We start from the raw sequence: 27,614 nt of genomic DNA, 5'->3' as shown, positions 1-27,614 counted from the left end.
AAAATGGCATATTAAATATGAATGGGTACATTTTGATAAAATAAAAGTAAGAATGATGCTTTGCATGGGGATGGCTGAGTAAGGTTCTGGTTCACAAGACATGAAAACGAATATGTGAAGTAAGTGGAATATTTAGCTTCATGGAACATAGAAGGTCTAACTGTGAATCTTGGTGGTGCTATTTTGCAAATATATTAAAATTGCATTCTCCCCCCCATATTTCTTAAGTCTTTGTGTATAGCCTGTGCCAACCATGCTGAGGTGTCAGCATTCTTCCTCGGTGACCATTGATTCTGGGCTTAGGCTACAATTCAAGTCTTGAGCACAGTGCCTATGTTGACAAGCCATTGTTGTAGCTAGAGAGCATTGAATCTCAGACATGCTGTCTTCAAATGAGGTTCAGTCTGTGTCTTCAGTCCAATATTAAAAGATCCCTGAGCATTTCAAAGAGCCAGCATAAATCTGATATCCTCCTGTGCTATAAGTTCTATTTTTGAATTATGATGGCCAAGCAGATAGGAACACTGATTAATTGCCTCATGTATGCGGCTTTTCTTCATTTTTTAATTGAAGCTTCTGATCCACAAATTGATTTCATGTTCGTCTTCCCATGAAATCTTTTTTCTGAAATGTTTTGAACTAAAAATGAATATTAGTACTGGTCTCTAGTGTATCATTCAAAGATATGTTGTACTTGCCCCATGCCTATTGCTTCATAATGCTCCCAGTGCTATCCTCTGCAAAGTGACAGAGAAATTATTGTTTTAATAAATGTATTTAATAGAGCTATGCTTTATCCCAAGAAATATTGATAGTTAACCATTACTAGCTGCTTATTCATTCAATATCTTCTTGTATATCTTCGTTTTTCAGATTTGGCAAGATTTTATGTTTGCCTGTGCACTTTACCCAACAGACCAAAGCTTTATAAATTCAGTGAAGGCAGAAATTACTCATCAGGTTTGTAGATTAAAATTCAGATAAGAAATCCATTTTTGCCCTAATTTAGCAAGCTTTTAAAAGCATTCAATGATTTTAAAGCATTCTTAGACTTTACTACAATGTGTGAAGTTCAGAGAAAATGAGGTGAAAGCAGTTTTATCCTGCTCCTAATATAGTGAAGTAACCCGGGATCACTGAAAACAAAGTAAATCCAAGACAACAGTAAAATCTAAATAATGTGCTCATTGTTTGAACCCTGAAATCAGTGGTTTCCAACCTTCTTAAACTCAAGATCACATTTTGAATTTAAATGCAACCCAGGAATTACCCAGAAGAAAATATAGAATAAACAGTTAATTTTTCAATATGTTTATTGACACCAATGCACTGATTATGGTTACCGACTGCGTGTGCACACGATATTAAGACTTCTTTAAAAATTAAAACAAAAGTTCTGCTTTGTTTAACATTTCATTACTTTTGCCTGATGCACTATTTCGTTAAAAATGTATCATTAATTGGTATTTGACACCCTCCTGAGGTAATGTATTTGAGAAATATTGCTGCTAAATGCACATCTTCTTTACTATCAACAAGCAGAGCCTTTATTTTTAGATCCATTAATTCTAAATCAAAGTGTATTTAGTTATTAATTTGTCCTCTACTGACCAAGTCTCAGTGTGACACATGTGACCACACATTATCTGCTGGTGCTTTGAAGTCTGGATTGTAGTTGGAGCCTGCTGGTTGAGTACAGCAAAATGTGTATCTGTTAGGCGGAGGTGATGCTTGTCTTTATCTTTAAGATTATTTTTATTAAGGAGAACGCTATCTCACACGTGTATGTGGGACAAAAGTAGGCTTTCACTTTAACAGAAGACGTAGATAAAAACAAGTACTTTTCTCTGTTTGAAGTCTCCAAAAATCACTGTCCCTGGATCTTTAGCTCAATGTCAGTTTGCATAGGAATTATCTCCATATCAACCCCACTCCTATGTAAATCAAACATCTGATGGCATCTGGTATCCAACCCAGCAATGTCTATTTGAAGGAATGGATTTGAAACAAACATGGCGATTTTTACCATTATGTAAATTACTGAAATCATTTGTTGAACTTCACTGCTAACTTCCTCGGGTGTTTTTCTCATTTGTCTTCGACTTTTTCTCATACTTGGATGTGTTACAAGGGGGAGGTTGACCCCCTCTGAGAACCAAAACCGAAACACCCAAAGAGGAGCACCTTGCCCTATAATCTGTTAAAGAGGAGTGTGAAGAGGGGTGTAACCTGTCTTTCAGCAGCTTCTAGTGATTAAATAAAATAAACCCCTGACACTCACTTTACAATCGACAATTTATTTTTCTACCTCTTAACAGTGAACAAATTAACTAAACTATTAACAAACCGAACTATTCCCGAATAAATCAGGATTCTAATAGTATGCTGTTCTATATAACAAAACAATAGAATTTAGTGTCTCAGAATTACAGCTGGGTTATGTCTTCTGAAATGTTCTGTCTTCTCCGTCAATTCTCCTGTCAGGAATGCTTTCCCTGTGAATTCTTCTATCAGGATTCTTAGCTAGGAGTGCTGTGGTACCATTGTGAATAGATGGTGCTTTCTCTAAGAGCTGAGGGCTGTTATCTCTAACAGATGGCAGTTAGCTCTGCCAATTTTCCAACTGTCCCCTTTTATACATATCAGTTTCTTACAATCAGATTGGTCCTAGGTTGTCAAAACCATCAGATTCAAATTTGATAGGTTTTTGGTATCTAAGTGCCTTGTTCAAATTGGCTAAATTCAAAAACCTGTTGTCTTGGTAAAAATGTTGCTTTGCGTGCTAACAGTATGGCCTTTCGATACAAATGCTTCAATTCTAGTGCTCTCTGAAGTTGCAAACTTTCAAGCTGCTCACAGATATCTCCAAGCATAGAAAAAGCACAATCTTTTAAAGGGACCATGCAATGCTTTCCCCTCTAGCATTTTATAAACACCAATATTTTACAGACACCAAATTCTAACGTCCTGCCTTCCAAGCCACCAGTACTCTACCCCACTTGGCAACAGATGGTATTTTAATGCAATGATCTGACAAACAAGATGAGTTGAAGGCAAACATTAAAACATGGGGGTATGATGTAATTGCTATCATCGAGATATCGTTAAGAGAGGGGCAGGATCGTCAGCACCGTACTCCAGGATATTGGGTCCACAGGCAAGACAAGGAAAGGATGTTTTAATATTGATCAGGGAATCAATTACAGCAGCAGGAGGGATGATATCTTAGAAGCTGTGTGGATAACACTGAAAAAATAAAAATGAGCAATTACATTGCTGGGAGTGCACTCCCTAACAGTCTGAGAGAAATAGAAGAGACATAGGCAAGTTTCAGGGAAGTGTAAAAGTAATAGGTTAATGATAGGGGATTTCAACTTCCCCAACATTAATTAGGTAGTCGCAGCGTGAAAGGTTTAGAGGGAGTGGAATTCTTAAAATGGAGAGAGCTTTGCGTAGAAGGTTTAAAGTGAGGGGTCTTAATTGTAGGTAATGAAACTAGGCAAGTGACTGTAGTATCAGTGGGGGAACACTTTGCTGACAGTGTTTATAACTCCATTAGATTCACGATTGTTATGGAAAAAGTCAAAGATGGACATCTGTGACACTTCTGGAGCAGGTGAAACTTGAACCTGGGCCTCCTGGCTCAGAGGCAGGGATGCTACATCTGCAGCACAAGAACCTATTAGTCACTTCCTTGTCTGAATTAGATTTGCAGCCCTGAAATTTTTTGCAGGCATCAGTCTGCACAAATTTCTTTAGCTACGTGGGTTTAAGGAAGTATTTCACTGACTTTTCTTTTCAGATCCGTCGACTAAAATTCCATCCATCCATTATAATCTGGAGTGGAAATAATGAAAATGAGGCTGCACTTGCATCAAATTGGTTCCATATTCCATCATCAAACATCACACTGTATCTAAATGACTATGTTAATCTCTATGTTAGTAACATTCAAGAAATTGTGCTTGAGGTAAGGACCTATTTAAGTCACTAAATTTCAACATGTTCCGATTGTTTGGAAATAAAAATAGAAATTGATGGAAAAACTCAGCAAGTCTGAAGAAATGCTACTGGCCCCAAAACATGCTGCTTTCTATCTACAGATGCTGCCAGATATACTGAGTTTTTCAGCAAATTCTGTTTTTGTTTCTGATTTCCAGCATCTGCAGTTCTTTGGTTTTTTGTTTATTGTTTGGAAAACTGTGCCGATTGTAACCTAAAAAGTAATGAAAGTTGTGCATCCATTATTACATTGAATTTACAGCATGGAACCACGCCATTCAGCCCAACAATATCATGCTGATGTTTACACTTCACTACTTCATGTCACCCATTCCTTATCCTTTTATTCCTTTCTCCCTCATGTGTTTATCAAGTTTTCGTTTAAGTACATTTCTGTTAGATACAACTTAATTTGTGTGTAAAATACATTTCTGAAGAGCTGAAAATATAAGGTTTGTTGGTGAATACTTATTATTTGCAGTTTAAGAAAGCAGGTTGTCTTCTGGATAAGATGTATGGAACATCTTAGGCAAAGACCTGAGGGGTAGGTGTTTTTGCACTGTCACTGGAACTTGAACCTTATTTAAGTCAGTCCTGATCAGAGGTCATTGACCTGAACGTTAATTCTGCTTCTGCCTACACAGGCGCTGCCACACTTGCTGAGTATTTTCAGCATTTTCTTGCTTATTGAAGATCTCTCAGATAATATTTAAATTTTTAATTTGTTTTTAGTATACAAATCTTTATTGTGTGCCTTGTTTACTTAAACTGGGTCAAAAGCGTAGGTTATATTTAAACCCATTCTGAAGAAGTATCACTGGATCCAAATCATTGACTCTAATTTCTGTTCGCAGATGCTGTCAGACCTGCTGATTTTCTCCAGCAATTTCTGTTCTTGTTATGATTAGCAATATTGGAGTAATGAAATAAGATGCACAAGAAGCCCAAATTAGGAGAATGTTGAGATTTCAGAGAGTTATAGGATTGGAGGAGGCTACAGTAATAATATTCTGAGGTGCATTTCTTGTTGAGGTCCCCTACACATGCAGACCTTTGCCTTTCTCCTGCATTTTCTGCTTCCAGTGAATTTCCTCGCCAGGTGTTCATTTTCTTCCAACACTGTCTGCTCCTGATGTAGCTCTCTGTCTTCTCTCTTCAACTCAGCATTAATGGCATATTGTTACTCACGTATTTACTGTTTTCAGTCTGTACTCTTTGCATCTGACCGTTAATTATAACTACAGGAAAGTTCTGTTTTTCAAATGTCATCTGACTTTAAACACCTATAATTCAGCATGGATTGTTCAAGGAGCAGTGGCTCAGGTTGAGGGCTGTTAGATGTTTATTCCCGTAATGAGCACTGCCAATTTCAATGTTGTCAGCTCGGTTTTTGGTGAATTACTGCATGGTACAGAAGTTGCAAAGATTGAGAAATCAAAAGTAGGAACTAATTTTGTGCTGTTGCTGAAGAATCCACTAATCTATGTTATGATCCCAGCTGGTGTTGTGACTGGGCAGGTTAATTCCCACAATAAAACCTAGTGTAAAAGATTATATTTGTTTTTTTCTTAATTAATCTAAAGTGGTTGCCTTTCACTGAAAAATAAGCACACAAGCTGCAGATTTGATTTTAACAATAAAGCAAGGTTTATGACACAAAAGAAACAAAAACAAACAAAACAATCCAAGCTATCTAAATATGACACAATTTCAAGGATTTCAAAACTCATGGAAAAATAACATTCCACCTACTCCCCAACATCATCACTTTACAGTTACTCAAAATCCAGAGACATTTCCCTTGCCTGTCAGTGCTCAAGTCAGACCACAGCTGGAATACTGTGAACAGTTTTGGGGCCCTTATCAAAGGAAAGATAAAATGTCATTGGAGGCAGCCCAGAGGAGGTTCACTCGGCTGATACCAGGTATGGAGGGACTGTTCTATGAGGAGGAGTTGAGTTGGAAGGACCTGTACTCATTGGAATGTAAAAGAATGAGAGGTGACCTTATTGAAACATGCTAGATTCTTGGGAGGGGGTGGTGGGTGCTTGACAGGGTAGATGCAGAGAGGTCGTTCCCCTTGTAGTTGAGTCTAAGACCAGATGGCATTATCTCAGAATAAGGGTCAACTATTTAAGACAGAGATTAGGAGGAATTTCTTCTCTTAGAGGGTTGTAAACTTTGCAGTTCTTTACCACAGAGGGCTATTGTTGATATTCAGCAGGGCTTGGCACAGTGGTAATGGGTTCAAATCCCATCCTGGTAGATGGCAAAATTTGAATTCAGAAAAATCTGGGATTAAAAAGCTAGTCTAATGGTGAGCATGATACCATTGCTGGTTGTTGTAGAAACCCTATCGGGTTCACTAATGCCCTTTAGGAAAGGAAGCTGCCATCCTTACCTGGTCTGGCCTACATGTGACTCCAGGCCCACAGCAATGTGGTTGACTCTGAACTGCCCTCTGGGCAATTAGGGATGGGCAATAAATACTGATCTAGCCAGTGACACCTACATCCTGTAAACAAACAAAAAAAAATTACTTGCATTTGGAAAAGAATGGATTTATTAGGGATAGTCAGCATGGCTTTATGCAGGAGAGGTCTTGTTTCCCAAATTTGATTGAGCTTTTTTGAGTAAGAGACAAAGATGATTGATGGTGGGGGGTAGGGCAGTGGATGTTATCTACGTGGACTTTAGTAAAGCATTTGACAAGGTCCTTACTGGTATGCTGGTCCAGAAGATTAAGTCACATGGGATCTGCAGTGAGTTGGTAAGTTGGATACAAAATTAGGTTGGTCATGGAAGACAGAGGGTAGGCGTGGAGGGTGTTGTTCTCACTGGAGGTCTGTGACCAGTGATATTTCGCAAAGATCAGTGCTGGGACCTCTGTTGTTTATAATAAATATGTGTAATTTGGAAGAAAATAGAGATGATCTGATTGTTAAGTTTGCAGACAATATGGAAATTGAGTGGTTGTGGATAGTGAGGAAGGTTGTCGAAGGATACAGCACAAAATACAACAGTTGGAAAGTTAGGTGGAGAAATGGCAGATGAAGTGTGAGGTGATGCATTTGGGGAGGTCAAAAGCAAGAGGAAAGTATACAGTAAATGGCAGGACCCTTAGGAGCATTGATATACAGAAAAGTGCAAGTCCATTGCTCCCTGAAAGTGGCAACATAAATGGATAACGTGGTAATGAAGGCATCCAGCATACTTGCCTTCATTTTTCAGGGCATTGAGTATAAAAGTTGGCAAGACAGTTGCGGCTGTATAAAACCTTTTAGTTATGCCACATTTGGAGTATTATGTGCAGTTGTGGTCACCAATGTACAGGAAGGATGTGGAGGCTTTGGAGAGGGTGCAAAAGAGGTTGCTGCCTGGATTGGAGTGCATTAGCTATAAGGAGAGGTTAGACAATCTTAGATTGTTTTCACTGGAGTATGAGAGGCTGAAGGGCGACCTGATAGAAGTATATAAAATTGTGAAGGTTTGGATAGGGTGGATAGTTGGAGAAATTCCCAAGGTGGAAAGGTCAAATCTAGGTCTAAAGTGAGAGGGGGAAAGTTTAAAGGAGATGTATGAGGCTTTTTTAATGCAGAGTGTGGTAGATGTCTGGAACATGCTGCCAGGGGAGGTAGTAGGAGCAAATACTTTAGCAAAATTTTAGAACCATTTAGACAGACTCATGAAGAGGCAGGGAGTAGAGGGATAGGGGCCATGTGGCGGCAGATGGGATTAGTTTAGAATGGCATCATGGTGGGCTGAAGGACCTGTTTCTGTATTCTGTTGTATGTTCATTTCCCGACTGGAGACCAAAAATGAAGCTCAATAGATTAGACTGGCCAAACGAGGAGAGGCCTATTCTGTTGTAAAAATGCTAATGTAAAATTATGTTTCACGTTTGTTGGATCTCTTACAAAAGGGTGTCTAAATTCCAGCTAACATTTCTTTCTGTTAGCGGTGAGTTTGACAAGAATGAATTGAATGTATCTGCGCTTCCTTATCCATTCATTGTTTTGAACAGTGTGTGCCTGATTTAATTTTACATTTCAGAATGAAAGGTCTGCCCCAGCCATTATTACTAATTTAGCACGCCAGTTCCTCTCTGTGCAGGTCAGGGAATCAAGATACGACCAGGATGAGAAGGTTATGCTGATGCAGTTATCGATAATATGGGGTGGGAGGAGTCTTGTGTGAAGCATGAACAAGTTGGGCCAATGTCCTGTTTCTGTTTTGTACACTGTGTAATTCTGTTCAATAAATGTAAAATGTATGTAACACATATTAGTAAACTTTGGTTACTTTGGTTGCAGTGTTTGCCAAAGTAGTGTGTTCCTCAAAGAAGAAAGCAGTTTACTCTGGCCAATTTTGAAGTGAATACCATACTTTTAAACCATACCGTAACTTGATCTGTGCCAAGCAACATCTTGACACAAAGTGCCTGTTAGGAATTGGGAAATAAAACAAGTTGTCTTCAGAGAAGCCGGTTGTTGCTGTATCCAGTTAGCTAAATTAATAGATTTGATAAAGATAAGTTTAACTAAACTGCCTTCCCTGTACTGCAATATCTCACATTGCAGTGGTGTGTTTTGTGGCAGTTTGAAAATCTATTTGTTGTGCTGACATTAAGAATATCTTGTGTTGCTTTACATCCTTGCAAACTAAGAAATGTTCTAAAAATAGACAGTGATTCTATTCCAGTCATGAGCTTTGAGAGGAAAAAAAGCATGAAGTAATACCACCCGGTGCTTTAGGTGGTCAGATCAGATGACTGTACTGATTTATAAATAGAATTCACTGGGATCTGCTTTGTTAGAAGAAATCAGTGCACAAATTCAATGCAGCTGTTATTTTTTTGGGAGCCAAATATATTTGGAAACTGTTTCTTTATTGATTCTGCTGTTCCCTTCTATCAGTAAAAGCTTCATCCCCATTGCCTGGTTGAACTTATTAGAATTCACTTCCTGTAAACAGACTTCAATCAATCCTGACTTCATTCAGTGATACTGGTTGTTCATTGCCCATTGAAATTACCTTTTACAATTGCCGGTCTGAATACACAGTACAGCATGAAATGACGTAAAATTTATTATTTATCTAGATTAAAATCTTGTAGATTAATTTAGAAAGCATAAATGGCAAATGAGAACTTGTGTTCTCTGATCACTGTTTGAGTTAGCATTAAATTTACACAAGAATGCTGTTTTTTAAAACATCTGATTGTAAATGTACATTAATATTTGTGTCATTACCAATTCCGATTAAAACAGTTCTGTCATCTTTTCTCCCAATCATTTTGCTTCTCAGCTACTCCCCAAGCATAATTGAACCCTATGGACATCTGTAGAATCTTTGGTAAAAATTGCCATTTGAAATAACCCAAAGCCTTGGTTTGTTGCTTCTTGTTCTCCATGATGTCTTGTTGAATGCATTGATGGACTACAAACGGACTCACCTGGGCAGTGGTGAATAATTTCCTCTGGCATCCAAAAGTGCTTGTTTATGATTTTCGCTCCTCCCATCCTTTTCTTCCAAGTAGTACATGTATAGGGACGTAACAAATGGCAACATCATATTTTACCGAGAGTTTCTCTAGGAGCTGTATAGCTCCTTTTCACAAATTCTGCATCAGGATTTGTCATGATATTTTAACAGTACAGACCACAAAAATGGATGAGTGTACTTCTCACTATATCAGTGTTTGAAACTCAGCACATTCTGGGAACCTGGGTTCAAATGCTGCCACGGCAGATGGTGGAATTTGAATTCAATAAATATCTGGAATTAAGAATCTCATGGTGACCATGAATCCATTGTCAGTTGTCAGGAAAAACCATCTGGTTCACTAATGTCCTTTAGGGAAGGAAACTGCCATCCTTACCTGGTCTGGCCTACATGTGACTCCAGACCCACAGCAATGTGGTTGACTCTGAACTGCCCCCTGGGCAATTAGGGATGGACAATAAATACTACCCGGTTCACGACGCCCTCATCTTGTTAATGAAAAAAGAAAAAAACCCATTTAAATGAGATTCAGCATGGTCCTGATTTAATGATCACTGGGAATGGGTAGAACCTGTTGTATGATGTCACATGACTTTATTTACTACATCTTTTTAAGTGTTATCGTGTTTTTTGAATTGGAGGGAAGCAGTAAATGGACATCCTCAACCTGAAACTGATGTGCAAAACATACCCTGTGTCAGACCTGAACCTATGAATTAGGAGCAGGAGTAGGCCATTGAATTCCACAAGCCTGCTCCACAGTTCAGTAAGATCATGTCTAATCTGATAGTGGGCTTGATTCCACTCTTCTGCCTATTCCTGATAGCCTTTGACTTCCTTGTTAGCCAAGAATCCTATTTACCTCTGCTGTATATCTTGAATGTTCTATCACTGCTGCTCTCTGAGGAAGAGAATTTCACAGACTCGTAACCCTCTTAGGGAAGACTTTCTATTAATCTTCCTTTTAAATGAGCGAACCATTATTTTTAAATATGCCGTGTAGTTTTAGGTTCTACACATGAGGAAATATTTTCTTCAGAATTCATCCTGCAATCTGCTCAGGATCTTCTGTTTCAATAAGATCACCCTCAATATTGTAAATTCAAATGGATGCAGGCCCAACCTGTTCTGCCTTGCCTAATCGGATCGTTCTCTCATGAACAGAATCAGTTGTGTACCTTCTGAGTTTCCTCTGACATATTTACATCCTTCCTTAAGTTAGGACTCCAAGACTGTACTGAGTACTCCACATATGGTATCACCAACTATCTATAAGACTGTTCTCCACCCTGAGTTTCTGTTGTGTGTCAGGAAAGTAGAAACACAAGGTACAAAGCAGGGGAGATTTAGTTCCAAAATGTGCCTTTGCTGAGGGAAGGAAAGATACTTGCTCTCTCAGTTTTTCAATCCAATATGTTCTGATAAAGAGCACAATGGGATTTACCCACCATGATTCAAAAGGTGCATGTGAATTACATTGTAGAAACTTCTGCAAGTGATGCACAATGTATTGGGACAATGGTTGTTAGTGAAATATCTGTTACCATGGCTATTTTATTGCATCAGTTCATTTTCAGATCATAACAATAAAGTTGGAACAGTTTCAAAAGGAGCACCAACTCACCAGAGGGAGGAGGAGGCCATCAGCCCTCTGATGCTCTACCATTCAACCTGGCTGGCTGCATGTCAACTCCATGTTCTGTCCTTGGTTCTGTAACTCTTAAAAGAGCTACAAAATAAATTTTAAAATACTGGACCCAAAATGTTAACTCTGATTTCTGTCTGCAAAATAAATCAGTCTCAGCTTTAAAATCCCTTTGTGGAGAAGAGCTCCCTGACATTGCCCCTGAATGGCCAAGCTCTAGCTTTAAGGTTGTGTCCCCTTCTCCCCTCTCATATCCCAACCAGAGGAAACAGTTTCATTTCTCTTATCTATCCTATTACATTTTAAAATAATCTTAAGCACCTCAATCAGATCCCCTCTTACTCATTCTCCTAATTTAACACATCCAGTCCTGTTTGTCTGGTGATTCTGCACTGCACTCTTCCCCAGGCCAATGTACCTTTCCTAAAAATATGGAATAGTTGCTACACGTGTGATCTAGCTAAAACTTTGTATGATTGTAGTAGGGATCTTGTGCCTTTTAAAGGAGCTTCTCCGTACACACATTTCCAGCACCTGAAACACTCCTTTGCTAACGAACCCACAGTGCTAAGATCTAGTGGCTCGTGGGTTCGTTCACTACTAACTAATTTCTGCAATTGGACTCTCAAGTTCAGCCCATGCTTATTCAGTGATAATATCCTTTGTGTAGTTGGGATAAGAGTCCTGTTAAGTTTTGGTTGGTCTTAACACAGTTTTTATTTATTTTGTTGCATTACTCAGAGCTGGTTCAGGATGGTTGAGCGGTATTGCTCTGTGATACAACCAGTAATTTTTGTAAGAACATAAGCAAAATGCCTCAGTCTATATGTGAAGGTGTCAATATTTGACCATCATTATCAGTTTGTGATTTGCAACATTGTATTATGGGAAGTTGGATCTTACTGGAGATGCAGTTTGCTGTACTTTGTTTTGAAGTGTGCCTCCTGACAAATTTATGTAACAGTTCACACAAACACACACTTTATATAACAGTTTGTCTGTTGCAGAATAAGGAACCAGGTTTGCTCATAAATGACAATATAAATCATTTAAACATATTTAGTATTTTATAAAAGTAAATTACTGTGAATGCTGAAACTCTGAAGTAAAGTCAGAAAGTGCTACCAACACTCAGCAGATCCTTAATTCGTTCAGAGGATGAGGGTGTTGCTGGCTAGGTAGCATTTATTGCCGATCCCTAATTGCCCAGAGGGCAGTTCAGATTCAACCACATTGCTGTGAACAAAAAAAAACAAAGAAAATTACAGCACAGGAACAGGCCCTTCGGCCCTCCAAGCCTGCGCCAATCCAGATCCTCTATCTAAACCAGTCGCCTATTTTCCAAGGATCTGTATCCCTCTGCTCCCTGCCCATTCATGTATCTGTCTAGATACATCTTAAATGACGCTATCATGCCCGCCTCTACCGCCTCCACTGGCAATGTGTTCCAGGCACCCACCACTCTCTGCGTAAAGAACTTTCCACGCATATCTCCCTTAAACTTTTCCCCTCACACCTTGAAATCGTGACCCCTAGTAACTGAGTCCACCACTCTGGGAAAAAGCTTCTTGCTATCCACCCTGTCTATACCTCTCATGATTTTGTAGACCTCAATCAGGTCCCCCCTCAACCTCCGTCTTTCTAATGTAAATAATCCTAATCTACTCAACCTCTCTTCATAGCTAGCGCCCTCCATACCAGGCAACATCCTGGTGAACCTCCTGTGCACCCTCTCCAAAGCCTCCACATCCTTTTGGTACTGTGGCGACTAGAACTGTACGCAGTATTCCAAATGTGGTTGAACCAAAGTCCTATACAACTATAACATGACCTGCCAACTCTTGTATGCAATATCCCGTCCGATGAGTGAAAGCATGCCGTATGCCTTCTTGACCACTCTATTGACCTGCGTTGCCACCTTCAGGGTACAATGGACCTGAACACCCAGATCTCTCTCTTCAATTTTCCCCAGGGCTTTTCCATTTACCGTATAGTTTGCTCTTGAATTGGATCTTTCAAAATGCATCACCTCGCATTTACCTGGATTGAACTCCATCTGCCATTTCTCCGCCCAACTCTCCAATCTGTCTATATTCTGTTGCATTCTCTGACAATCCCCTTCACTATCTGCTACTCCACCAATCTTAGTGTCATCTGCAAACTTGCTAATCAGACCATCTATACCTTCCTCCAGATCATTTATGTATATCACAAACAACAGTGGTCCCAAACGGATCCCTGTGGAACACCACTGGTCACAATTCTCCATTTTGAGAAACTCCCTTCCACTACAACTCTCTGTCTCCTGTTGCCCAGCCAGGGTGGGTCTGGAGTCACATGTAGGCCAGACCAGTAAGGATGGCAGTTTCCTTCCCTAAAGGACATTAGTGAACCAGCTGGGTTTTTCTTCGACAATGGATTTGTTGTCATCATTAGATTCTTAATTCCAGATATTTATTGAATTCAAATTCCACCATCTGCCATTGTGGGATTCGAACCCAGGTCCCCAGAACATTACCTGGGTCGCTGGATTAACAGTCCAGCGATAAAACCACTAGGCCATTGCCTCCTCTATGCAACAGCTGCCGTGAAGCAGCTTCTGATGAAAGATATGGTCTTGAAATGTTAATCTAGTGTCTGTCTGTCTCTGTCTCCCCTCCTCCCTCCCTCTCTTCCTCCTCCCCCATTTCTCTCTCTCTCTCTCACTCTCTCTCTCCCTCTCTCTCTCGCTCTCTCTCTCTCGCTCTCTCTCTCTCTCTCTCTCTCTCTCTCTCTGTTCATTTCACAACTAATCCTAAAGAGGAGATAATGGCCTAGTGGCATTGTCATTACACTGTAAATCCAGAGACAGGTAATATTCTGGACACCCAAGTTTGATTCCAGTCATGGTCGATGGTGGAATTTGTGGTGAAGGAAATTTAATAATGAGATAGCGGTGGCACAGCGGTTAGCACTGCTGCCTCACAGCGCCAGGGTCCTGGGTTAGATTCCAGTCTTGGGTGACTATCTGCTTGGGTGTCTGCTGAGTGTTCTGGTTTCTTCCCACAGTCTAAAGATGTGCAGGTTAGGTGGATTGGGCACACTAAAATGTCTGATGTGTGTGCTATGGGGATCAGCCATGGGTAATGCGAGGTTACGGGAATAGGATGGGGTGGGTCTGGATAGGTGTTATTCGGAGGGTCGGTGCAAACTCGATGGTTCGAATGGCCTCTATCTGCACTGTAGGGATTTCATGATCTCCATGCTTTCAGCACTTCCTGTTTTTATTTCAGTATTTTTATGATTAGTACAGATTTCATCAGATCAGCTGCTTTACGGTTATTTGAAATCTATTTTCAGGAGGACAGGAGTCGTCCTTATATTGCTTCAAGTCCCACTAATGGAGAGGAATCTATTCAGGAGAATTGGGTTGCTAAGAATCCATACGATGTCCACTATGGTGATGTTCATTATTATAGTTACACAGCAGACTGCTGGGACTGGACTCATTTTCCAAAGACACGATTTGCATCTGAATACGGCTTCCAGTCGTGGCCATCCTTCTCTACTTTAGAAAGGGTCAGTAAGACTTTCTGTTTCTGTAAGCACCTAGAAATTACTGTTTGGAATTGTTAGACAAGTAAACACATCACCTGAGTAAATTAGTGTTGGTTCCCTTTTGACCAATTAAAATAATTCCATTATATCATGCAGCATATTCCAGTTCTATACATGTTCTGATTTTGAATCTCTTGCTTTGGAGGATCTGTTAAAGAGACCTCTTTAACTCATGGTTGTTTTGACTGTTGAAATTGTTCCGTGCGACTGCTGATTTGGAAATTTACCAAGAGGAATGTTGTTCTGGTTTCGGTAATTTTAGCTGGTCATTAGATGTGTTTGTCATGTCACAGACAGAAATAGTAATTTTTGTTTGTTTTCTAACTTGCAGTTTTCCCTGTGCAAGGTATTGGTGTAGCAATGTAATAAGAGCCTTGTGATGTTAGTGAGCAATACCACTGTCCTGCCAACATGTTTCATGTGTTGAGCAATTCTTTCTGCCAGTTGACTATGTTACGCTGTGGAAGGGTCAACTTGTATCTTCAGCGTTTGTGGTGCAGAGTTTTTGTAAAGGAACTCTGTATTTAGAAATTCAGCAGAAAATTTCTGCCCTTGGTACCATAAAAATTTAAAGATAACATAGAGCCACATAGCACTGAAAGAAGCTGTTTGATTTGTATCTATGCATGCTATTTGAAAGGTCTGTCAAATTTATTTCATACTCCCACAAATCTGTTCCTTTTGAAAGTTGTTGTATCTTTTTCCATATTCTATTTAAGTATAAACTGTTCTTGGACTGAATGAAATCTTAACTGAGCAACAGCTGAAATAAATTTAAGTGGTCAATTCAGTAAATTAGCAATGTACAGGCTCAATGCATTGTTGCATTCGCTAGACATTGACCTTTTTTTATTGAACAGTGAATTCCTTTTCTGGGACCCTTAAAGGCTGAAAGTTGTTGTCTGACATAAACCACCAAACATCAATTCTGATTTCAATTGGTAAATATCCAAGCTTATACTCCATTTGTACTATTTTGTTCTATAAGCAGCAAAGCATAGATATTTTTAGTTAGTGATTTTAACAAGCCTTGCCTGTAGTACTGTTAAAGTCAGTTCTACCAATGACCTGATTAAAATCAGCTAAAGCAGCACAGATTGAGGATTTAACCTGAGAATTTTCCAATGGCTTTGGTTCACTGAAAGGAACTTAATATCTAATAGGTGACACCCCAGTGACAATTTAACCCTTTGGGGAACAGTGAACCAAATATCAGCCGTTTCTGATCCATGAGGTGTGTTTGAAACTACATTGTTGGAATATTTCTGAACAGCTTCACACTTTTCTATTGTATTTGAAGCACATCTTTCTGATGGAGGGAAAAATGGCTTTGCCAAAGTCGGATCTCATGGTTACTACCAGTGCCACGTGCTTGTCAGAGGAGAAATAAAAAGACATATCAGATGAATATGTGGCTGAAAAGATGGTAACGGGGGAAGGGTTTCAGATTCCTGGGGCATCGGGATCGGTTCTGGGGGAGGTAGGACCTGTACAAATTGGACGGGTTATACCTGGGCAGAACTAGGACTGATGTCTTAGGGGCAGTGTTTGCTAGAGTGGTTGGGGAGAGTTTAAACTAATATGCCAGGGGGATGGGAAACCTATGTAAGGAGTTAGAGAAGGAGGGAGCAAGTACAAAAACAAAAGCTAGAAAAGGGAATAAGAAAAGTGATAGGCAAAGAAACTAATGACAAAATTCAAACGAGGCTATTGAGAAAAATAATGGGGAGACAAACTTAAAAGCTTTGTGCCTTAATGCGCAGAGCATGTGCAATAAATTGGATGAACTAATCGCGCAGATAGATGTAAACGGGCACGCTAAAATTGGGATTATGGAGACATGGCTGCAGGGTGACCAGAGGTGGAAACTGAATGTCCCAGGGTTTTCAGTATTTAGGAAGGTCAGGCAAAAAGGAAAAGGTGGTGGAGTGGCATTGCTGGTTAAAGAGGAAATTAACACAATAGTGAGAAAAGATATTAGCTCTGACAATGTGGAGTCTGTATGGGTAGAGTGAGAAATACCAAGGGGCAAAAGACGTTTGTGGGTGCCATATATAGACCCCCAAACTACAGTGGTGATGTTGGGAATGGCATTAAACAGGAAATTAGAGATGCATGTGATAGGGGAATATTGGTGATCATGGGTGATTATAATCTGCACATAGATTGAGCAAATCAAAGTAGCCACAATGCCTTAGAGGAGGAGTTCTTGGAATGTGTACGGGATGGTTTTCTTGACCAATATATGGAGGAACTGCCTTAGACTGGGTACTATGTGATGAGAAGGGAATCATTTCCAATTTAGCTGTGCGAGACCCCTTGGGGAAGAGCGACCATAAGATGATAGAATTTTTTATCAAGATGAAGAGTGAAGTAGTTGATTCGGAGATAGGGTGCTGAATCTTAATAAAGGAAACTACAAGGATATGAGGTGTGAGTTGGCCTTGATAGATTGGGGAGAGTAACTTAAAAGGATGACAGTGGATACGCAATGGCTAACATTCAAAAAATGCATGGGGGAACTGCAGCAACTGTTTATCCTTGTCTGGTACAAAAGCAAAATGGGTCAGAGGGCCAATTCTTGGTTTACAGAGGAAATTAGAGATAGTATCCAATCCAAGGAAGAAGCATACAGATTGGCCAAAAGAAATATTAAATCTGAGAATTGGGAACAGTTTAGAATTCAGCAAAGGAGGACCAAGGGATTGATTAAGAAGGGGAAAATAGAGTATGAAAGTAAGCTTGCAGGGAACATAAAGACTGATGCTAAAAGTTTCTATAGGTACATGAAGAGAAAGAGATTGGCAAAGACAAATGTAGGTCTCCTACAGACCAAAACAGGGGAATTTATAATGGGGGACAAAGAAATGGCTGAGGAACTGAATACGTACTTTGGTTCTGTCTTCACAAAAGACAACACAAATCAGATACCAGAATTGTTGGAGGATGCAAGATTTAGTGAGAGGGAAGAATTGTGGGAGATCAGTATTAGTAGAGAAATAGTGCTGGGAAAATTGTTGGGATTGAAGGCTGATAAATCCTCAGAGCTTGATAATCTACATCCCAGAGAACTTAAGGAAGTAGCTCTAGAAATAGTGGATGCATTGGCGGTCATCTTCCAGGATTCTATAGCCTCTGGAACAGTCCAAGCTTATTGGAGGGTGGCTAATGTCATTCTAGTATTCAGAAAGGGAGGTAGAGAGAAAACAGGGAATTGTGGACCAGTAAGCCTAACATCGGTAGTGGGCAATATTCTCAAATCCATTATCAAGAACTTTATTGTAGAGCATTTAGAAAGCAATGGCAGGATCAGACAGAGTCAGCACGGATTTATAAAGGGGAAATTATGCTTGACAGATCTGTTGCAATTCTATGAAGATATATCAAGTAGAGTTGACAAGGGGGAGCCGTTCGATGTGCTTTATTTGGACTTCCAGAAAGCGTTTGACAAAGTCCTGCGTAAGAGATTAATGTGCAAGATTAAAGTGCATGGGATTCGGGGAAGTGTAGTGCGATGGATAGGAAACTGGTTGGCAGAGAGGAAACGAAGAGTAAGAATTAATGGGTTCTTTTCAAATTGGCAGGCAGTAACTAGTGGGGGTGCCACAGGGATCGGTGCTGGGACCCCAGCTATTCACACTATATATTAATGATTTGGATAAGGGAACAAAATGTAACATCTCCAAGTTTGTAGATGATACCAAGTTGGGTGGGATGGTGAACTGTGACGAGGATGCAGAGATCCTTCAGCATGATCTCGACAGGTTGGGTGAGTAGGCAAATCAATGGCAGATGCAGTATAATTTGGATAAATGTGAGGTTATTCACTTTGGAAGCAAAAACAAGAAGGCAGATTACTACCTGAATGGCTGTAAATTGGGAGACGGGAGGGTGCAGTGGGACCTGGGAGTCCTTGTGTACCAGTTGCTGAAGGTAAGCATGCAGGTGCAGCAGGTGGTAAAGAAGGCAAATGGTATGTTGGCCTTTATTGCAAGAGGTTTAGAATACAGGAGCAGGAATGTGTTGTTGCAGTTATACAGAGCCTTGGTGAAGCCACATCTAGAACATTGTGTGCAGTTTTGGTCTCCTTTTCTGTGGAAGGATGCTCTTGCTCTCGAGAGAGTGCAGCGAAGGTTTGCCAGGCTGATTCTGGGGATGGCGGGACTGATGTATGTGGAGAAATTAACTAGATTAGGGTGGTTTTCCCTGGAGATCAGATGAATGAGGAGTCGCAGTCTGAGGATTCGGGTTAGACTATTTAGGGTAGAGATGAGGAGACATTTCTTCACCCAGAGAGTGGTGAGCCTTGGAATTCATTACCACAGAAAGTAGTTGATGTCAAAACATTGAATGTATTCAAGAGGTGACTAGATGTAGCACTAGGGGCAAATAGGATCAAAGGTTATGGGAGAAAGCAGGATTAGGCTATTGAGTTGGATGATTAGCCATGATCGTGAAGAATGGTGGAGCAGGCTTGAAGGGCTGAATGACCTCCTTCTGCTTCTATCTTCTGTGTTTCTATATACTTGAAGAGCCTGCTCTATATCCTCACTTGTAGAAAACCAAGTAGCCATGAGACTAAAATAAATATTTTAGGCAATATTGAGGAAAATGAAATAACTCTAATTCTGTTTGTTTTTAATTAACAAGGTTTCTTCTCCTGAAGACTGGTATTACAATAGCTCTTTCACCAATCACCGACAGCATCAAGTTGCAGGCAACAAGAATTTGCTGTATCAAATACAGATTCACTTTAACCTTTCTCATGCAAAGAAGACACCCCTGCAAAGCTTTAAAGATACACTTTATCTTACTCAGGTAGTGACCTAATCTGTACTGTGACCTATACTGTATCAGAACAATTTAATGTTTGGAACTCATGATAATGAAATGGAAACTCATTTTTCTTCTCAATTGTAGGTGAATTAATGGTCATCAGCTACTGGGTTATGTACACATAAATATCTTAAACAGATTAATTGGACAAATAAAAATAGCTGGACTGCTGGTGTTCAACAATGCCAGTAGGGAACTCTGAATTCCTGGATTTGTGTGTGTTACCTTCTCTTAGCTAAGCTAGCAGGTTAACACTGGACTGTAGCAGAAATACTGCATTGCAGACTTGGAAGGCTGATACAAGTGTTTTATGTAACTCCCTATTAATCAATTATAAAGTGGAATTGTATGAGGTTTTATTGAGCCTTAATAGCCAGGTCGTTGCATTTCTACTATGAAAAAGCAGAGTTTCGGAGGAGGAGGAGGAGGAATGTAAATTGTTGATAAAAAGAACAAAGTGTTAACAAAAATCTAATTGAGTTTTTAGTGGGAAATTACAAACTTCTTGTGGATATGAAGAAAATAGGACCAGTTCAGAGATACTTCAATTTAAGATTTCCACTTTTTGTGGAACCTTTGAAGATTTTAGATACTTAAGTTTGAGGACAATAGAGCACTTTTAGACAGGACATAGATTTAGATCATTTCAAGCCAGGGTCTACGTCTTCCTTTTGTTTGATATAGTAACATTGATGATGATGTGTACCCATCATTAAGATGTGCTCCTTTATGTTCTGTATATAACATACAGGTAATGCAAGCCGAATGTATAAAAGCCCAAACTGAATTCTACCGTCGAAGTCAAAGTGAGATCATCGATGGTCAAGGATTGACGATGGGGGCATTATACTGGCAGCTAAATGATATCTGGCAGGCTCCCTCCTGGGCTTCCCTTGGTATGCATTTTCCTAACAAAAGACATCTTTATACTTTGTACCCCTTGAATTCCAGCACAAAAGCTTTCTCCTACAAACAAATAATTTCTGATGTTAAGAGACCTTTTGAATGCTTTAATGTCTGCACAAGGTCATGATGGTCTAAAAATGTTCTCTTTAAAAATTAATTACTGGGATAGGTTCACTGATACTGTGTTGTTGAGCAAGACCCATGTTTATACAATGCCTTTCATAACCTCAGCATGTTACAAAATTGTTTACAGCCAATTAAGTACTTTATCAAATGTAGTCACTACTGTAATGTAGGAAACACAGTAACCATAATGACCAGAAAGTCTATCAAAAAATGGTGTCTCTAACAATGCAGCATTTCCACAATACTGAACTGAAGTGTTAACATAGGTTTTGTGTTTAAAGCTTTGGAGACTCGAATGCACACTTCACTGACAAGAATGTTTATGATGAGCCATACCGAGGCTTTTCCATATCTGAAAATCACAGATACTTTGATTAGTATTTTATATGTGCTGATGTAATTTCCTGTAGGCCCATACTTGGATCATTTGAGGCTACTGTCAGAATATAGATTAATAAAAACGGAAGCAGTGTTACGTTACACATTTACATTCATGCAAAGTGGCTTTGAATCAATGCAAACTGGATGTATTACACCATCTTCATTAGAATGAAACAAGTAATGTGAGAGAACACTTTGTACCACTTCAGAACGACACTGTTGGAAATATAAATGTATGTTGAGGTTGTACAGGGCATTGGTGAGGCCTCTTCTGGAATACTGTGTGCAGTTCTGGCCGCCCTGCTATAGGAAGGATATTATCAAGCTGGAGAGGGTTCGGGAGAGATTTACCAGGATGTTGCTGGCTATGGAAGGTTTGAGTTATAAAAATAGGCTGGGACTTTCTTCTCTGGAGCGTAGGAGGTTGAGAGGTGACGTTATAGAAGTTTATAAAATAATGAGAGGTATAGATAGAGGTAATGGTAGTTGTCTTTTCCCTAAGGTGGGGGAATTTCAAGACCAGGGGATACATTTTTAAGGTGAGAGGAGAGAGATTTAAAAAAGACTTAAGAGGCAAATTTTTTACACAGAGGGTGGCTCGAGTGTGGAATAAATTTTCTGAGGAAGGGGTGGATGTGGGTACAATTACAACCTTTAAAAGACGTTTGGATAGATACATGAATAGGAAACATTTGGAGAAATATAGGCCAGGAGCAGGCAGATGGGACTAGATTAGTTTGGGATTATGTTTGGCATGGAATTGTTGGACCGAAGGGTCTGTTTCTGTGCTATCTGACTCTATGGCTCTACAATGTGAAGGCAAGTTTGAAAACTAATATTTCTCAATTTCAGGCTTCAGACTGAAATTCTTGTTTGGAAAACTAAGCTAGTCCACAGATATCTGGAGGAGAAAATTATTTATCTGAAGGCAAAATTAAAATGTTATTAATTGCCTATTTCGCAATAGATTCCTGAGTTTGGACTGTTGCAGTTATTAACATTTTTAAACCTAAAATTATATGGTTACAGTTTTTGTCATTGAGTTATACAGCACAGGATGAAACAAGGACTGGTATTGTAATTAGCAGGATATGACCAGAGGTGTTCTGTAAAGATCTGTATTGGGACCTTGACTGTACACTGTATTTGTTAATGGCTTAAATGTTTGCATAAAAAACTACGTATCAAGATTTACTGATGACACACAGATGGCATGTAAGTATTGTAGACGAGCATAAAATAACAAGGAGATATTGAGAAAGTAAAGAATCGCAGAATTACAGTATCACTAAATTATTGTAGTGTAGAAGGAGGCTATTTGGTCCATCATACTTGCACAAGTGGGCAGAAGAAAGAAACATGGGCTAATCCACTCTGGACTTCAAAAAGGAGAGACCAGGAAATGTTCTAAATGCTGAAATACTAGCAACAATGGAGGTCCAAAGAGAGTTTGGGAGGAGCTGTTGGGTACTCTGATCGTTAAAATGTCATAAATAGCTACAGGAAACAATCAGAAAGTTAATCCAAGCCTGTTCTGAAGAGTCACTGGACTTGAAGCATTAACTGTTTCTCTCTCCACAGTCATTGCCAGACCCGCTGAGTTTCTCCAGCAATTTCTGTTTTTGTTTGTTTCAGATCTTCAGTCTCTGCAGTTCTTTGTTTTATTATACATTTCCAACAGTTGGCAAAAGGGAATGTTTTGGTAGAACAGAAGCACACCGTCTTTAGGTTGGGGAGTGGGGGTTTCTGATACACAAACTGCTTTGTGGATTTTCCTAACTTTATCTTTGCTTTGAGAGATGTGTGGTGGGAAGCTGCTTTAAAGTTATTTATGGTTTAGACTTTGACCTTCATTTGAAGAGTGTTGAGTATCGTAAACACATTGCTGTTTGTGAGAGCTTTCTATGTACATATTGTCTGCAGTGTTACCTGCATTCCAACATGCCTCCACTTTGGAACGTATTTTGCAATGAAGCATTTTAGGTGTTCTGAAGTTCTGAAGGATGCTGTAGAAATTCATGTCTTTTTTATTTTAGAAAATAAACCACTTCAAATCCTTTTGCTCAGCTTCCAAAGATTTGTGTTTGATTTTGTCGGATTATTCCAGGGAAGATGCACTGCACTGTTTACAATTCTACTTAGCAGATTGGCAGCCATTTAAATACTTGGCAGGTCTATGTTTCTATTCTACGATAAATTTTGTAAATTGATGTTCTGGCAAGAAAGAAGAAAGAACAGTTTTATTTGCTTGCATACCCCAGCATTCTCAGTAGTGCTTATTTTCCAACTACTGGAAGTGTAGGACATATTGTTGGCCATTATTCTCCAGTTGTACTATTGGAGGGGGTGGGAGAAATAGTTGCCACAACAAGACAACATGAGAGATGAAGTATGGTCTTCTAGCTAGGAAGTATCTACAGAGATTTGAATTTTGGTCTTTCCAAATCAAAAGATATGTGGAATGAATGGAGAAATTGGAGCTAGGACAGAATCATCCATGATTTTATTGAATGTTGGAGCAGGCTTGAGAGGATGCCTAGATTACTCCCTGCTCCCTTTTTATGTTGTTGTTATTTTTGATAGATTCTGTATTTTGAGTTCCTCATGAAAGGTGCGTGCATTTGTACTAGGCAATGTAAACTTCTAGTAGAGAATATCTAATCAAAAATGACCTCTTTGGCTTGTGTGATAACCTTCTCAACTTTCATTTTCCAATTCATACACATTTGGTGAATTATCTCTTCAAGTGAACATTAAAATGTAATGTTTATACCTCAAAAGAATTGACCTCTGATAAAAATGCAAAACGTCCCAAATAATTTGTAAGGTCAGAGTAACGCAGAGGTATTAGATATTAGGGGTGCACTGCATTGTCTGTGATGCTGTCATTTGGACAAGATATCAATTAAGATTCCATCTGTCTTCCCTGGTGGATATGAAAAATCCCTTGGCATTATTCTGAAGAAGCACAAAGGGAGTTCTCCGCAATGTCGTGACAAATATTTATTCCTGAAATAACATATGTTAAAAATACACAGATTACCTGATTGTTATCATATTGCTGTTTGGTGGAGCTTGTGTGTACAAATTGGCTACGTTTCCTAATTTGCAATAGCGACAATACTTTAAAAGTAATTCATTGACTATAAAGAGCTTTGGAATATTTGGAGCCCTGTTATGACGCAGTGGTGTTCCTACCTTTGAACCGGGAGGCCTCAGTTCAATTCCCATCTGCTCCAGAATTGTGTAATACCATCTCTGAACAGGTTGATTAGAAAAATAGGGACATTGGCATTGGGAAAGGTGCTATATGAATGTATATGAATTCTTGTTTTCTTTGTTGCACTGTTGGTCATATGATGACAATTCTGATTAACTTACCTCTTTCCTCTGCAAAATTTTACCTCTGAACTTCCCATTTTAATTTGTTAATCTGTTTAGGTTTGCTACTTCTAAAAGTGTAGTACATGTCTTTATGGTTAGAATTTCAAAGCAAGCCAATACTAATGTGGATGTATTTTTAGTTATTGTTGCTGTAGCAGCTGAAAATGCCTCATTCTTTTTCCTTCTCCCAGAATATGGAGGTAAATGGAAGATGCTTCATTACTTTGCACGGAATTTCTTTGCTCCTGTTTTGCCAGTAGCTTTTGAAGAGCATGGAACACTTTTGATCTATGGTGTTTCTGATTTACCCTCAAACCTTAAACTCATTCTTCAGGTATGCATTACTTAAGGAGATACCAGAACCAGGTAACTACCAGGAAAGACTGAAGGCTTCGTGCTCTCTTCTGTAGGAAAGAGAAGACCAAAGGCTGACCTGTTTGATGTTTCTGAAATTGTTAAGTAGTATAACACAGAAAAGATATTTCTATTTGTGGGGAGACCAAAATTATAAATTTAAGAAAGCTAAAAAAAAATCCAATCAGAATTCAGGAGAAATCTCTTTAACCAGAGACTGGTGAGAATGCGAAACTTGGTTATGTCGGAAAGGTTTGATACAGTTAGCATGAATGCATTAACAGGAAGCTGGCCAAGCACATGGGCTGGGGGTTAGAAAGAAGATGGGAGGTGTTTTATTTCCCAAACATGAGCATTGACATGGACTGCATGAGGTGATTAGCCTGTTCTGTGTTATAAATACTGTAAACCCCTGATGGTTGATTCTTTAGCCTTTTATCTGGGAAAGTTGTATTTTAACCCCATTGGTTAGATGTGAATTAAGTGTCACTTGTGATTGGAACCTGCTTATCTTCCGCTTTAGGCAATTGTTTCAACTCCAGGAAAAGGTTGCTAGCTCATGAACTTGAGATGGTCGATGTTTGTAACCAGTGTGAATTCTGTAAATTGCAGTAGAGTTTCTGAAAGATTCGCAAGGTTCTGTTTATGACTACTTGAATGCTTTTAAAGTCAAGTGATCAGCCAAACCTGATTAATTTTTAGTTCGGAAATGGGGAGCCTCTTGAGGGACATTATCAGAAGTATGGACTATTGAACTGAATGGCCTGTTTCTCTGCTATATATTCTATAAAGTACAGACAATAGTTAACAATTCAAATGTAAACAGGTTACATGTTTGGAACTCTACTTGATTCAGTCTGGGCAATATGAAAGCTACCTGTATTGATATAAATATTATTATTGTTCATTCAGTCTCTCTAGCAAACCCAGTTAATCTTTTTAACAACAGCCTCATTCCTTATCTATTGTAAGATTGTGTTTCTTTTGCAAGACAACTTGAGTTACAGCATTTAATCTTAAACTGATGCTCTGGTGTCATGTATCAGCTGGAACTCATTGTATGAGCTATAAATTTGATTTTATTTAATTCTTAATATTTTTGCTCTGTAGGTTAAGGTTTACAAGTGGAATTTGATGAAACCAGTGTGTGTTTATGCCACTGAGTCATTTATTCTTAAGGCAAGGACTGCAGCCCCTGTCTACAAGGAAGTCACTGATAATCTGCTGAGGCGATGTGACTGCAGCAGATATAACTGCATAGTAACATTTTATCTTGAAGAAAATGGCCAACAGCTTGGACCTTCAAACTATTACTTATTATCTTCTTTAAAAGATGCTCAGATGCTCAGAAAGCCACAAGTTAATGTAAGTAATAATGTTATGTCTCCTTGAACACCTCTATAAACTATCTAAAAATAACTATGAACTGAAAGAACTGTGGAAGCTGTAAATTGGAAAGAAAAACAGAAGTTGCTGGAAAAACTCAGCAGGTCTGGCAGCGTCTGTGGGGAGAAATCAAGAGTTAACATTTTGGGTTGAATGACTTTGACCCAAAACGTTAACTCTGATTTCTCTCCACGGATGTTGCCAGACTTGCTGAGTTTTTCGAGCAATTTTTATGTGTGTAAGTAAAAATAATTACAGTTGTGATTTGAATTGATTAAACTATGAGCTGCCTTGCTCAGTGCCTCAGATATCTCAAAATCATGGCCACTTAACTTGTGATTTATCACCATTAGCAAATGTTGTGGTGCAGTGGTAGTGTCCCTACCTCTGGGCCAGAAGGGCCAGGCTCAAGTCCCACCTGCCTTGAAGATGTGCCATAACACAGATTCATTAGAAATACTTAGTCTAAGATATACATCTAACATGTCCTTAAAATAATCCTTCTTTTTAAGAGTTATAAAATGTGCAAACGTGCTTGGACTGAATTCCTGTTTGAATAGTTGCACAGTTTTAAAGTTTTGTCTTGAAAGTATATCATCGTTTCAGCAGGTGATCCGAACAGTTGGATTTGAAGATCTTACCCAGTGTAGGGAATTTAATTAAAATTGTTGTAGCATATTTACTTACTGAATTTCTGCAGGACCTTTCTTTTCCTTCCATGCTTGTTACTGTACATATGAACAAGGAATAAGTGTAGGCCACTCGGCCCTTTTGAGCATGCTGAACCATTCAATACGATCATGGCTGATCTGATTTTAACCGTGACTCTATATTCCTACATATCTCTCGATAATCTTTCATCCCTTTGGTAATCAAGAATCTGTCTACCTCTGCCTTCAAAATATTTAAAAATTCTGCATCCACTACCTTTTGAGGAAGGGAGTTCCAAAGACTCTCAGTCCTCTGAGATAAAAAAAAGTTTCCCTGTCTCTGTCTTAAATGGGTTTTATAACTCTGACCCCAGTTCTAGATCACAAGAAGAAACATAGCTTTAATCCATCTAGTCAAATCCCCTCAGGATCTTGAATGTTTCAATAAAGTCACCTCTGACTCTTTTAAACTTCAGAGAATACTGGCCTCGTCTGTCTTGCCTTTCCTCATAAGGCAATCTACTCATTCCAGGGATTACTCTAGTAATCTTCTCTGAACTGTAATCTTTATGTAACTTACATCCTTCTGTAAGTACAGCAACCAGTACTGTACACAGTACTCCAATATGCAGTAAATGATATGAGGTATACACTGCATTCATCCAATATAATTAGCCTGGGGGCTTATACCATTTTTGCAGCCAGGCTGGCTTTACTATAATTGACAAATTGCCTGCAATACTTACACACAGCATGTATCACTATTGCTCAACTGGCTGGAACTGCACTTACCTGGTTCAATGCTTAACCATCTGATCAGAACCAGAGAATCTCTTCCAATG

At 39.2% G+C, this 27,614-nt stretch overlaps 1 protein-coding gene across 2 annotated transcripts in view; it reads left to right on the top strand.

Annotated features, from left to right (window-relative positions):
* manba (mannosidase, beta A, lysosomal) overlaps nucleotides 1-27,614 on the top strand; it is a 92,135-nt gene that overhangs the window by 60,581 nt on the left and 3,940 nt on the right. Inside the window, exons 10-16 of one of the 2 annotated variants that reach the window (XM_048596385.1) lie at nucleotides 874-960; nucleotides 3,803-3,970; nucleotides 14,492-14,710; nucleotides 19,400-19,567; nucleotides 20,337-20,481; nucleotides 24,574-24,716; nucleotides 25,847-26,101. In XM_048596385.1, coding sequence (XP_048452342.1) covers nucleotides 874-960; nucleotides 3,803-3,970; nucleotides 14,492-14,710; nucleotides 19,400-19,567; nucleotides 20,337-20,481; nucleotides 24,574-24,716; nucleotides 25,847-26,101 — 1,185 coding nt within the window. The remainder of the gene's footprint in view (nucleotides 1-873; nucleotides 961-3,802; nucleotides 3,971-14,491; nucleotides 14,711-19,399; nucleotides 19,568-20,336; nucleotides 20,482-24,573; nucleotides 24,717-25,846; nucleotides 26,102-27,614) is intronic. The other variant, XM_048596390.1, reaches the window with a different exon arrangement.

The sequence above is a fragment of the Rhincodon typus genome, chromosome 1, assembly GCF_021869965.1.
Source record: "Rhincodon typus isolate 14 chromosome 1, sRhiTyp1.1, whole genome shotgun sequence".
NCBI classification, from domain to species: domain Eukaryota; kingdom Metazoa; phylum Chordata; class Chondrichthyes; order Orectolobiformes; family Rhincodontidae; genus Rhincodon; species Rhincodon typus.
The sequence above is the reverse complement of the archived record's forward strand: the minus strand, read 5'-3'. Positions and strand labels throughout refer to the sequence as shown.